Here is a 13,991-nt window from a genome sequence, read left to right as displayed (position 1 = left end):
GATCCACAGTAATGGTGTGAGAATGGAGCTTGATTAACAGGTGTCAGAGCTAAATGCAACACAGGTGGTTGAACAGTTGGAACGTGTTTATGCTTATGAGTAAGAATGATCTATGTGGGGTGACATTATCAGGATATAGATGGTGCAATTCTTAGGTCATGGGTTGAGCTCTCAAATGTCATTGTTTTATTTCCACATAGTCAATGGTCAAACCTGTTTAAATTCTGAATGCATTTTTCAATTAATGTATACCTAACTATCAATGGGCATAAAAACAGTGGAAGACAAGCTATTATCTCTTTGCTTACTTGCTTGATTGCTAACTGACCTCATTGGAACTGAAAGACCTGGTCTGTCAAAAAGTTAGTTGAGGGTCAGCGGACGGTTGCTGGCAGCAGTCAGAGATTTGTCCATAGCCAATAATATAATAATGTTCAAACCATCATGGTACAGTCATTCGGTACAGTCATTCAGTCATGGGTGTGTTTGAATGGTTGTACAGTGGCACTTGCTTAAACCCCAGCAGGTGTTTCTCACTAGTCATGTCTTTATAGTGGTTACATTTGTTTCTCAAGACCAGTCTTCAATGACTCTCAAATGACTAAGCACCTCATGGAACTTCCCAGATCTGTCCTGTTGCCCAGTTCATTACAAAGTTTTTACATTTCTTATAAAATTATTTTTCAACAACATTCAAAGGTCGGTTGTTATCTGTAGAACTATATCTGGTCTAAAGGCTAAATGGTAGCATAATGCAAACATCTAGCATCCCAAATGTTGCATATTCGAATCTCGATATGGAAAACGTTAGCATTTTAGCAATTACTTAGCGTGTTTGCTAACCCTTCCCCTAACCTTAACCTAGCAACCTAGCTAACATTAGCCACAACAAATTGGAATTTTTTACATATACGTTTTTCAAATTCGTAGCATATTGTACTAATTGCAATTCATAACATATCATACAAATTTGTAATTCATATATCATATGAAATGGATGACGGACATCCACAAATTAATACACACCATACGAAATTTAACATATCACACTAAATGGGGCGGCAGTGTAGCCTAGTGGTTAGAGCATTGGACTAGGAAACGAAAGGTTTCAAGTTCAAACCCCCAAGCTGACAAGGTACAAATTTGTCATTCTGCCCCTGAACAGGCAGTTAACCCACTGTTCCTAGGCCGTCATTGAAAATAAGAATTTGTTCTTAACTGACTTGCCTAGTAAAATAAAGGTAATAAAAAAAATGGAGTGGCTCGGATTTACTTACAGCATAATGTGAAATGCTCTGAGACTAGGTTGCAGCCAGCATACTGGTCTGGAGAGGGAAACTAATAGGCGGAGTGACTATAGATGATTGATTTGGGACAGACCCTCTCGTCATTTAGAGGCGGGGTGGTGGCGTAGAAAAAGAAGAGACATCATCGCATCACGTTTTTTCAACATTGAAGAGATGAGCATGTGATAAATTGAAAGTAACAGATTAACACGGGGATTTCATTTCAAGACACGGCTCAGTGAAGGGTGAGTAGCATCAATATAGCTTGCTAGCCAATTCCTTATCTCGCTCACCAAAAAAAACACCAAACGCCGAACTTGACAGACAAGCTCTGCTAGTTAGCTCGCGCTTGACTGACGTTTTCTCGAGCGATGGAACCACAGAATTTGAACTCCCATTAAAAACAAATATTTTTGTGACTTAATCAGCTCGATTGTAGCACGTTTGTGACGTATGTCCAGGGCACTAGCTACATAGCATAGCATAGCTTGTTGTTGAATACCTGGCACACTGTGATCACTGGCGCAAGCCAGTAATTTATCCATGATGGTTCGAACATTATTATATTATTGGCTCTGTACAAATCTCTGACTGCTGCCAGCTAGTAAGGCATGCTCAGAAAATCACAACCGTCCGCTGACCCTCAACTAAGTTTTTGACAGACCAGGTCTTTCAGTTCCAATCAGGTCAGTTAGCAATCAAGCAAGTAAGCAAATAGATCATCGCTTGTCTTCCACTGTTTTTAAGCCCATTGATAGTTAGGTATACATTAATTGAAAAATGCATTCAATGGCCACTGATGTCTTCACATTTTGGCGTTATCATGTTTTTTAAGACTAGGAAGTTGAATTGTTTTAACTATTGTGTGGAGCTCCATCTAGCTTGTCAGGTGAATATGATGTGTGTATACATACCCAACATTTTGTTCTCTTACAGGATGGAGAGTGGGGATGACAGTGTCCTGCGCTGCCGCAGCGCTTTACCTAAGATGCCCACCATTTCAAACCTGGATGGTATGGGTGGAGAGGGCAGCAATGGAGAGAACCCTTGCAATGGAGAGATCCACAGTAATGGTGCGAGAATGGAGCTTGATTAACAGGTGTCAGAGCTAAATGCAACACAGGTGGTTGAACAGTTGGAAAGTGTTTATGCTTATGAGTAAGAATTATCTATGTGGGGTGACATTATCAGGATATAGATGGTGCAATTCTTACGTCATGGGTTGAGCTCTCAAATGTCATTGTTTTATTTCCACATAGTCAATGGTCAGACCTGTTTAAATTCTGAGTGAAGATAACCTGGATTAACCCCAAGTACAGTCATTCAGTCATGGGTGTGTTTGAATGGTTGTACAGTGGCACTTCCTTCAACCTCAGCAGGTGTTTCTCACTAGTCATGTCTTTATCGTGGTTACATTTGTTTCTCAAGACCAGTCTTCAATGACTCTCAAATGACCAAGCGCCTCATGGAACTTCCCTGACCTGTCCTGTTGCCCAGTTCATTAAAGTTTTTACATTTCTTATAAAATAATTTTTCAACAGCATTCAAAGGTCTGCTGTTATCTGTAGAACTATATCCGGTCTAAAGGCTACATGGTAGCGTACTACTCATTTGATCCTGTTTGAAGACAAAAATGGATTTAACCACACCCCAGCTAGCTTGTCCTTAAGGTTCCCTGAGACTGCTTATTATTTCCCATGGGGAATAATGGCCAATTGTCCGCCCGCTATATTGATTTAGGCATTTATGTAAATATTTAACATGTTATTGTTCACTCATAGTAGGCCTATATTAATCCTCCTCTTCCTCTTGGGTAACCTGGCAACTGTATTGGTCCTGAAGTCATTTAGGATTCATATTCCTCACTGGCACTGGTAGACTTTGGAACTGAATGAATACGAAAGCCTGATCCACGCTTTATTGCTTTGCGTAAAATACATTTTGTCCATCTATTTTAGGAAAAATGGAAGTGGAGCAACTCATCAGCAAGAAACTCCAACTGAAGAGGAAAGCAGAGGTGAGACTTCAATCAGAATGTGTTGTCAACAGGTCAAATTTGTTCTGAGCCTGTGATTAGATTCTGAGTTCTGATGTCAAATCCTCCAAACAATGTTATCTGTTCTCACAAGTCACCTGTCCATTGTTTGAGTCCCAATGATTCAACAAACTCCTCTTAGTTCTGTCACTGTTTGTGGATGTGCCTAATCATATATAGTTTGTGTTTTGTGCACTGCCAAATCCCTACTAGACTGATTCAATATTTTCCTTAAGCGTATGTGAGCTGTAACGTTATTTTAACCTGGTGAGCTGCTTTGCCTTGACTGTTTGTTTTCAAATCCTGTCATTATTTGTGCATTAGAAAAAGAGCTAACAACTAGCAGTGAGCAATGCTATTCTAATCTCCATCTTTCCCACTTTCATGCCTGGAGAATGGAAAGATACAGCAAGATTCAGTTCTGCTTTTATGACGTCCAAACCCTTGTCTGATTTGAGTCCATGGGTATTGCATACCAGTGAGGAAATTACTGAAATGCATTGTAGGGGTCAACCTCGGTGACTGAGTGTCCAAACGAAAGTTTCACAATTAATTGGGAAGTGCAAACTGAAGAGGGCCACTTGAAACATGTATTGATGTATGGTGTAATTGGCTGAACTATGAAGTGTTATTCACATCTTATCGCATTATAATAGATGGGTGAAATTAACATGTCCTGTCTTTACTGTACAAACCCAGAGAGTGCCTTTATTTTCACACAATGTAAGAGGAAGAGAGAATGAGGAAGAGGATTATTGTTTTCTTAAAGTGATCTTTTAAGGGCAGTTTGTTCAGTATAAAGGTCAACTAACCTCTACTGTGCAAATAGACAGAACAGTCACTACAGTCTTTCTGGACATGAGGTCATCATTAAAATATATATATTTTTAAAGGGTCATCATTATCTCCAGCTACAAATGGTTACTTTCCGTTCTGACATAATGTTTGTCAATTTAATATTTGTCTTTATGATATGGATTTAAATAAAAATTCGCAACCATCCTTTTCATTTAACTGAACCCTATGACTTGCTGATTGTGGATGTGTATCTGGTTTACAGCACTTGAAGTTTGACCTGATGAGACAGTTTGACTCCCAGGTGTTGGAGTTCATGGACAGTCTGATAGAGGAATCGGCCAGCCTGGAGCCTGCTCCTGTCCCTGCTGTCTTCTCCCCTCCTCTGTCCGATAAAGAGAGGAGTAAGCTCAGGTATTGAGCCCCTCACTGCTCCCTTTTGCCTTCCACCCTTCTCCTTTCTGACCTACTCTCTTACTATGTCAGAGGTCAACATCTATTTAACTAATATTTTGTCAATGATTTTTATTATATTAGGCATCTCCAAGGGTCATCCCAGGGCCAAGGCAAACAGTTTGTGTTCCGGAGGTCCTTGTTAGAGTAAGTGACGAGTTAATAATAGACTGTGTGTGACTACTTTTGACAAAAAGCTCCCTCATCGAACACTATATACATTGTGCTTAAACTGAAATGTTGCTGGTGCCGTATTGTTTATGTTTATCATGGTCTATGTCTCTTGTTTCACAGTGAGCTGTTTGAAGTGAACCACATCCGGACCATCTACCACATGTTCATTGCCCTGCTGATCCTCTTCATCCTCAGCACCCTGGTGGTTGACTTCATCGATGAAGGCAGGTGAGGTGTAACACTGGCTCTTTACTGATCTCTCTCTCTTTAAATATAAACTACCACTTGTGTATTGACTCTTCATTCCCCCCTCTTCCCCAGATTGGTGCTCGACTTTGACCTGCTGGTCTATGTATTTGGACAGTTCCCCCTGGTGGTGATTACCTGGATCTGCATGTTCCTTTCAGTGCTGGTGGTGCCCTACAGCCTGTTCCACACCTGGGCCTCTCACTACCATGAGTCCCGCCATGGGACCCTGTGGTCTCTTCTACTGGGCGCTCTCTTCCTGCTCTACCAGGGCCTGGGCCTAGGCTTCCTGCCTACCTTTGTGGTGGTGAAGAACAGCTTTCCCCCTGCATCCTGCTTCATCATCATCCTGGAACAGGTACTCCAAATGCAGGCCCGCCCGGGGCATGACATGTTCTGTTTTATTGATGTTCAGTCTACTGATGGACATGCATTGTGATTGGTTGACAACATGTGCTGTCTCCCTGCAGGTGCGCTTGATGATGAAGGCACACTCCTATATCAGGGAGAATGTCCCCAAAGTTCTGGCTTTGGCAAAAGACAAATCCAGTAAGCAACTTTGTTTTTTTTTATGAATCATTTATATACACTAGCTTACATTCTGTTTTTGTCTGTAGATGTATTCTGTTCCCTTTTCTATTTATTTTTTATTCTCCAGGCTCCTCCCCAGTCTCTCCACTCATCCCACAGCTGAGCCACTATATCTACTTCCTCTTTGCTCCCACCCTTATTTACAGAGATAAATATCCCAGGTAAGCAGAGTGGAATGACATAAGACCTAGTTTAAATTAACATACCTCTTGCATGTTATACTCAGCTGCAAGAGCGCTATTTGCCTTTATGTAAACATTCAAACTCTTGTTTCCCTCTGCAGGAATCCCATCATCAGGTGGAGTTATGTGGCCTCTAAGTTATTACAGGTATGATTTGAGAATCTAAATGAATACCTGAGCATAGTTGAAGACCTTGTCCAGGAGATCAGTTCATTTATGTAGTTTCTCTCTCTCTCTCGTCTTTCAGGTTCTAGGATGTCTCTTCTATGCCTACTATGTGTTTGTGCGCCTCTGCATCCCACAGTTCCGCAGCATCAGCCAGCAACTGTTTGACCTGCGGGCCATGGTCCTGTGTGTGTTCAACTCTATCCTGCCAGGTAACTCCAGTCAACACATCCTCACTTGCAGCTTGTCATCGGCACCACAGTATTCCTCCTGCATGTTCACTATATTGTCTTCTGGATCACTCTGTCTGGATGATTCTGTTAACTCACTACAAAAATATTTGAATGAATGGAAGGAAATCATATGTCATCTGTGTGTCTCTCTCTAGGAGTTCTGGTTCTCTTCTTGGCCTTTTTTGCCTTCCTGCACTGCTGGCTCAATGCCTTTGCTGAGATGCTGCGGTTTGCTGACAGGATGTTTTACAAGGTACACAGGCAAATGCCTTTCCTCGGCCATATTACTCTTTTAGTCAATCACTGACTAGATCTACAGCGCAGTAGTACCACAGTGTTCACTACACTGCCTCAATCAGCTCTTTGCTGTGTTCTTTAAAAAAAAATATATATTGATTTGCTTCACAGGATTGGTGGAACTCCACATCCTTTGCCAATTACTACCGCACCTGGAATGTGGTGGTACACGACTGGCTGTATTACTATGTGTACTGTGACTTCCTCTGGGTGAGTGTTATTGTTGCACTTGGCATTAATGTTAATCTCTCTGTTTTTACAATACTTATGAAGTATCCCTCCCATTGCTGTGTAACTCTAATCTTAAACAAGCAAGCCAGTTGAGCAGCTTTGATTTAATTTTGTCCATGCCCGTCTTAACTGTCTGGTCTGTCTGTTTTTTTTTTCCCCTACTCCACTCCCTGACAGATGTCGAAGAAGAGATTTAGGGCGGCAGGCATGTTATTGGTCTTCACTATGTCTGCAGTAGTGCATGAGTACATCTTGGCGATCTGCTTCGGCTTCTTCTACCCAGTCCTCTTCTGCCTCTTCATGTGCTTCGGAAGTAAGACCTTACCTTCATTACAATACAACAGACACAATCTAAAAACTGAAGGTTTTTTCTGACTCCCAATCCTAACTGCTTATCTTCTTTACTGTGCTGTTCATCTGGCAGTGATGTTTAACTTCATTCTTCATGACCGGAGAAAAGGCCCAATTTGGAACGTGATCATGTGGACTGCTCTGTTCCTCGGTCAGGGGGTCATCATCTGCCTCTACTCCCAGGAGTGGTATGCACAGCGCTACTGCCCCCTTCAGGAGGTATACACCACTGCACATCTAGGAAAAACATTCATTTTAGGCTCATATTTCATAGCTGTTCAGATCAAGGAGAGTAAATATTTAAAACAATTGAGATGCAACCTTAGATTCAACTAAGTCTTTACGTGCCATGTTTTTTTTTTTGTCTTGTTTTTAGCCCTCTTTCCTAGAGCTGCTGAAGCCGCGTTCCTGGAGCTGTCACCTCCAGACCAACCCAGCAGTCGACTCTTGAGGGGCTGTAACTGACATCACATTGAACTACTGAACCGACAACACTCGCCAATCTATTGAATGTGTTTAGGAAGAGCACAACCTCCTGTTTCTTTCAAGCCTTTTTACTTTTTGTTTGACTTAATTTTTTTTGTGTTACACTTGTCATTCTGACTGATATTGAGAGACTGTGTTATTCCTTTGAAAGGGCATGGAGTGAGTGAGACCTATAATGGCCTCTGTCATTCACAAAGATGCCTTATTTATCCTTTTAGTTTCATGACAAACCCATTGGAAATCAGGGTAACAGAGCACAGAAATGTGAACCGAATAAATATATATATATATATATATATAAAATATTATTTTTTATTTATAATTTTATTTCCAGCCTGGATACAATTACCATACTCTTGCATTTGAAATGCACTTTCAATGCCAATATGGTAAATTGTAAAATTGCTGCTTTTCCCAAAAGTTAACCTCTTAGCGAACATTAACTCCCATGCAACTCATGAGTTGAATTTGCTGCACTCCACGGGATGTAGAGTTTGTGTGACAGAAAGTAACTCAAGGAAATTTCACTCATCATACAACATGAGTTTCATTGAATCTCACAGTTCCAGACACCAAATAATAACTTTTCTCTAGAAATAATGTTTATAACTTTGGTGCTTAGAATAGCCAATTATATTTTTGCCAACCCTTTCATTTGTTTGGCTTCTTTTTGAAGTCCTCAGGGTCAACTGCAGGGTTACACTAATGCATTCTGGGAAATGTATTTTCCTCATTGAACAAAATGTAATCAATTTAATGAAATACAATAACTTTGAATATTCACATACAGGTTTTGTTTCCCTTGATCATTCAGTTTGTCCTGAAAATCAATTGTTTTAACAATTCTATATGCATGTATATAATGACATGTTTCATGTCCAATATGTATATTTGTATAGAATAGAGGCATTTGAATTTCTCAACTCGATTACATTTCCTTTCAGTCAAGTTTGAATTGCAATTTTGTTTGCTGTTCACTATTTAAATTCAACATTTAAATTGGAATTTGAGGCATTCTCCATTTCAATTCTGAAGTGAGCCCGACCCTTATGGAGATGTTAGATTATTAAACAAAATGGAGATAAGTTTGCTCTGTGTTTACTGCTATGAATGTTTTGTCAGATGTGAAGCCTTACACAAAGATGAATGTTTATTAAGAATATGTATTTATTCAAAAGCAATATTGAAAGTGTTCCTATACCAATCAGAAATTCCACACCTGGCCTTGAGTTGGTGGAAACTGCACTGCTGTTACAGCTGGTTGCTCCGATGTTGCATCAGTCATACTGATAATGGCATGTATTGTTTATTTACTTGATTAGTGCCAATGCCTAAATATACACTAGTGCATTATTTGCTTTTGGCAGAAATGACATCATTACACTAACTGTTGCCATTAATGCTGAAAATTAGGGATTCAATTTCAGCTTCAATCCATGAGTCTGACTTGTCATTTTGTAATTGTCTCTCTATGGAACAGTTTTTGTTTTTGACTCAAACCATGTATGGTGATAATTTAAACCACCGGATGGCGCTGTAATGTAACATTTTTGAATTCCCACTTGTTTCTCATGACAATCTATTTTACTCATAAGTAATTATTTAAGAAGGACCGTTAACAAAACATTGTTTATATAGAGAAACGGTGTGTGAATGTGTGTGTTTATATATATCCTATCGAGATTTTGTTGCAAGACTACTTCAGCCTGTATTGTAATTGGGAGACTGTTTACTATTTGTGGTCGTATTTCAGTGGTTATTTCGAGCCCACTTTTGAGATTATTATGATGCTCCTTTGATCATTTAGAAAATGAGTGATACTTTTGTTCAGATATTTCTATTTTTGAACAGAGATTGACATTCCTCTATTTTGCTTGATACATTTATGGAGTTCTAGTGTTTGAAGCATTTATTTGGTATTATATGAGATATGTTGTATAATATTTACCATTACAGTGCATTAGGTATATGTCAGGTTGAAAATAAAGCTATAAATCTATATTTTTGGTCTTTAAACCAAACCCTGGGTTAGAATTGAGACTGCAGCAATTTTTTACTTTAAAAAGAACAGTTCGGGTTTTTCCATATAGAATATTGTACATTTCACAATGTCATGACAATACAAATTTGAATGGATTTTGCTAAATGTTTTTTTGTCATAAGGTTTATTGTTAATATTTATTAATCAAATGGCCACCCTTTTGTTTTTACACTGCTGCTACTCGCTGTTAATTATCTATGCATAGTCACTTTACCCCTACTTACACATACAAATGACCTCAACCAACCTGTACCGTTACCCCCTGTATATAGCCTCGTTATTGTTCTTTTATTGTTACTTTTATTTTTAAAAATTTATTTAGTCAATATTTTCTTAGCTCTATTTTCTTAAAACTGCATTGTTAAGGGCTTGTAAGCATTTCACGGTAAGGTATATATATACCAGTTGTATTCGGCGCATGTGACAAATACAATTTGATTTGATTTAATATAAAATGTAGTCAGATCAAATCACAGATGTGGGATCCTATCCATGAAATCAGACCAGTATGTATGTACACTAGGAATAGGGGGGAGGAGGACATACAGAGGCATGAAACATTAGCTGTCAAGTCAGTGGTATGGAGCCGAACTGTCACTGCCAAAAGAAAACAGCCATAGGTTGTCTTTTTAAGTGTTCTTTGGTAGAAATGGCTTTCACGCAAATAACATTTGGTCAATGTTATGACAGTATTTCAAGAGTGTATATTCTAACGTTGAACGTTTCTTTTTTCCAGAGGTCTTACTTCATACATAAAAGTTGTGAACAATGCAATCATGATAGTAGTTGGTCTAGCGAATCTCGACAGGGGGTCTATGGTTAGTCCTCAAGCTGTCCGCCTAGTGGCTCGGAGGTCCTAGTTATGTTGGGGACAGGGATGGGAATGGAGTTTGGTGAAGGGTGAACCCCCCCTTCTTTGCGAAATAGCAAGCTCTATTCTGTGGTAAAGATGGCGGCGGCAGAGGGGGCGCGCAGTGGCCGGAGCACGGCGAAACGACCCTGAAAGGCTCCATATTTCATAGAAATTCGGACGTGGGGGACCGAATATTACTGTCTCGAGATCCCACGGACCGTTGGCAGAGAGTTGTTTTCAGTGATTTATCAGACTTTTGCTTTATTGTTTGAGGCAAGGTGGGTGGGTTTCACAACGATATAGCTAACAGCTAACGTCAAGCTAGCTAGCTAGGAGACGGGTTGAGGAAGACTTCTGAACAGGCCGCTCCATAATTGGGGGATGTGAACTGGGAGTGTGCAGGGTTGGATAGCTTCGTCCCGAACATCTTTACACTGAACTGCGGGGATGGGACAACAGGTAGGCCGCGTTGGTGAGGGGAATTCGACAGGGCTGCCACCGCCACAACAACAGCAGCAACACCCGGGGAAGGGGAACAGGGGAAATGCCGGGAGGAGACCCCGGGAAGTCAGTAACGTTAGCACTGGAACACCGCCAGGCAGGGTTGCTGCCGTTAACGTGCCGGACCCAGCAATTAATATATTCACCCAGCATTCAGGTAGGAATAGCCACATGGTATTACACCAATAGTTTATTTAATCAATTGGTTTGTGCAATAGTAGTCAAACTGTGATTTTTAATTGGCTAGATAACCAGCCAATTTACTTCTACTAATCAACACTGCTCGTCAACGACGCGTTAGCGGAAATACAACCAATTGCCATCAGTTCCAGCTCTAGTTGTACGGTTAGCCAGCATATGTTTGCTAGTTTTCTTGGTTTCTAATATGTTCTCGTACATTATCAGACAATGAAGTTGAAGAGCACAAGCGTGAAGTGACAATGACAGCTTGACATGTCCCACAAGTAGCCTAATGGTTGTGTTTTTTTCTTCATGCAGCTGTCTGGCATGGGCAGGTAACAGTGCAGTCAGTGCTACTAACGAGGATTGGGGTTGTTATTCTGATCCCAAACAGAGTGATGAAGAAAGAGCCGTTTCAGGACTACACAGCTGCAAGCAGCAAAGGGACTGTTCACTTCTCCTGCCACTGAGAGATTCTTGTTAAACAATGATCTCTGCCACAAGGGGATGCAGTGGCAATTCCACTCCATTAACTCACTATGGCAGCCACAACAGTCTCACATTTCAGCCTGAAGAGGTTTACACATGCTCGGTTACAACATACTCAGCAGACAATTGCAGCTCAAAGTAATTTTTTGAATTATGTTTGTGTAACTGACTGTAATCCAACATTCTTTGAGGATACTCTCATTTTCATAGACATTGTAAGGTACTGAAAGACTCACTGTGGTCAAATGATCTAGTGCCCCAGTGACACACTCAGTGGGCTCTGAGGGTCAAACTGGATAGATGCACTCTCATTGTGCTGCTGTCTAGGCCTGTTATGTGTCATTGGCACTCACGATTTGGTCAAGAGAAGGCAATCATTAAGGATCTCCCTGCAGGGAAACCATTATTGCATTTGGTCAGCTCTGAGCTAGAATGAATTGCTGTTGTGTATGTATGCTATTAGGTTCTGTATGACCATTAGGGAAGCGTTATGTTGAGGGGGGATGTTATTATTCTTTGCATGACAAAGCTATAATATCCATCCATGATTGTAACAACTATCCAGTCTACTGCTTCCATTGAGCTTCTGCTTGCCTAAGGGAAGGTCAGTCAAAGTCTCGTATGAAATCAGATGTGATGTGAATCGCAAGATTGTACGGCCTATCCAATAGTTGTTTTTTTCATCGCTCTGCACTGGGGCAAAGAGATACCTGTCACATCTCCACAATTAAACTCTTCAGCTGGAAACGCAAACCTGAAAAGTGCACACTATCTGTTTTTTAAAATGTCAAGTGTCCTTTTTTATAGCTGGTTGCATAGCCAAGTTGTTGGAAGGCTGTTAACCTTGTAAAACCTTCCATTATATTTTGAAGTATGAAAGCATTTGTTTGTGCAACTCTCTCCATGACCTAGCAGAATCAATTCTAATGTAAGTCTAGGCTATATGATGCAGTTATTACCTGCCAGTGCCACTGTTGGGTAATATCAATGTGTTGTGAAGTCATTGGACCATGTGAGTAAATTAGCAGTGTGTCAATGTCGAACATGGTTTTGTCTGTTCATAGAATTTGAGCCCTGCACATCTGGCTGAGTTATGTGACCACACACCAAGGCTGTTTTAACAAAGTTATTTTGCAACAAAGCACATTTCCTCCTTTCTTTGCTGAGCAAGATGATTTGAGATCCTTCTTCCATTTTGCCATTTGTGATTGCCACTGTTGAATAGTTGATCTTTTGTGTGGTTTGTCAATGGTGAAAGGCCTAGGTGTACAGTGCAGTTTTTACCAAATGAAAATGCAATGACTTCGTAATCATGTTTTGATACTGTGGCTATTTCAGATGTGTATCTCAGTCTGTGACCTTTTCGAGGTGTGTGTGTGGTAAGTGTGTACTGGTGTCCATGTTTGTATGGGTTATGCCTGTGTACGTGTCTTTTTTCCTGAAGGGATTCACGGTGGGGACAGACAAGTTTTCTAAATCAATGGCCTCTGCATGTCACTGTCCCCCTAGGTGACTCGGCGCATCCCTGTTGGGTCACGATGCCATTTTGGTATTTCTTTATTTATTCATTGTCTCCGGATCTTAGAATACGTTTCTTTGCAGCGTTATGAAAACTAAACCCTACGTAACTCAGTGGCATTTTAAAGCCGAAAGGAACGGTATCTTTGATATGTAATATGTAGCCTCAGTGAAAGAAGGTTCACATTCCCCCTAACCACATCATGAGTTTAGAGTGCTTATCCAGTGTAATGCTCTTCCGATCAAGTGAACTTAGAATTCTTCAATTGTTTAATGGCTTGTGTGGAACTATGGTCTTTCATTTTGCTCTGCCTTGGGCTCTCTTGTTTGCAAAATTCACAGAAGTGCTGATTTGGCTATCAAGCCCATAAGCAATTCAGCAGGTTGAGCGGTCAAGAGCAGGTTTCATATACTTGATTAGGAAATGGGCCACTTGTATTTGACATCTCTGCTCTACATGTTCTCCCTCCACCTAACTTCATAAAATGGAATGAATTCCAGGGTAGGCAGGACAGTGGATGGGTGATCTGCCCATTATCCCTGATACATAAACTGATTTGCATTAGGAATGAAATTGAATTAGACAAATCCTCTTTTCTATATGTGCAAAGGCCCCTACAACCAAAATAAGCCTCAGTACTGCCAATTGACTTTGAGGCAACTGTAAGATTTTAACAAATGTAAACATGATGTGTTGAAGTAATCGTCTTTTGGTGGCTTATCTGGGTGACTGGATCCTCTCCCCCACCCAGCAGGTCACCCCAAGTTGCATCGTTCAGCCACTAGAAGGAGCTCCGTCGCGTAATTTTCATCCCTATAAATGCTGGGTAGTTGTGTTTATTTGCATGGTTACCAGGGTATGTACTATGCTTATGCATGCCATG

The 13,991-nt window shown here is 40.5% G+C and overlaps 2 protein-coding genes across 5 annotated transcripts in view; both read left to right on the top strand.

The window, feature by feature from the left end:
- Positions 1-1,316: 1,316 nt before the first annotated feature.
- On the top strand, positions 1,317-9,526 carry soat1 (sterol O-acyltransferase 1). 2 transcript variants are annotated; one of them, XM_064935403.1, is made up of 16 exons: positions 1,317-1,531; positions 2,223-2,359; positions 3,245-3,303; positions 4,409-4,530; positions 4,654-4,716; positions 4,864-4,971; positions 5,065-5,347; positions 5,460-5,538; positions 5,648-5,741; positions 5,864-5,909; positions 6,010-6,139; positions 6,316-6,413; positions 6,569-6,667; positions 6,866-7,001; positions 7,113-7,258; positions 7,416-9,526. In XM_064935403.1, the coding sequence occupies exons 2-16, from the start codon at positions 2,224-2,226 to the stop codon at positions 7,488-7,490; spliced, it is 1,674 nt and encodes a 557-aa protein (XP_064791475.1). In that variant the 5' UTR covers positions 1,317-1,531; position 2,223; the 3' UTR covers positions 7,491-9,526. The 2 variants fall into 2 exon arrangements, with proteins under 2 accessions (XP_064791475.1, XP_064791474.1); XM_064935402.1 differs by having other exon boundaries at positions 1,318-1,531; positions 4,382-4,530.
- A 913-nt stretch (positions 9,527-10,439) lies between these two features.
- LOC135512903 (tyrosine-protein kinase ABL2-like) overlaps positions 10,440-13,991 on the top strand; it is a 37,576-nt gene continuing 34,024 nt past the window's right edge. For 2 of the 3 annotated variants that reach the window (XM_064935398.1, XM_064935400.1), the window contains exon 1: positions 10,440-11,077. In XM_064935398.1, coding sequence (XP_064791470.1) covers positions 10,867-11,077 — 211 coding nt within the window. In that variant the 5' untranslated portion in view covers positions 10,440-10,866. Of the gene's footprint in view, positions 11,078-11,565; positions 12,969-13,991 lie in introns of those variants that run through there. The other variant, XM_064935399.1, reaches the window with a different exon arrangement.

This window comes from Oncorhynchus masou, chromosome 24, assembly GCF_036934945.1.
Source record: "Oncorhynchus masou masou isolate Uvic2021 chromosome 24, UVic_Omas_1.1, whole genome shotgun sequence".
Lineage (NCBI taxonomy): Eukaryota > Metazoa > Chordata > Actinopteri > Salmoniformes > Salmonidae > Oncorhynchus > Oncorhynchus masou.
Note: the sequence above shows the minus strand (reverse complement) of the source record. Positions and strands in the feature narration are given on the sequence as shown.

What these genes read in the sequence shown, in the direction of transcription:
- soat1 (XM_064935402.1), top strand. Translation starts at nt 2,224, where the DNA reads ATGGAGAGTGGGGATGACAGTGTCCTGCGCTGCCGCAGCGCTTTACCT. An exon ending in TTCCGGAGGTCCTTGTTAGA is followed by an intron (nt 4,717 to 4,863) that starts GTAAGTGACGAG and finishes CTTGTTTCACAG; the next exon opens with TGAGCTGTTTGAAGTGAACC. An exon ending in TACAGAGATAAATATCCCAG is followed by an intron (nt 5,742 to 5,863) that starts GTAAGCAGAGTG and finishes TTCCCTCTGCAG; the next exon opens with GAATCCCATCATCAGGTGGA.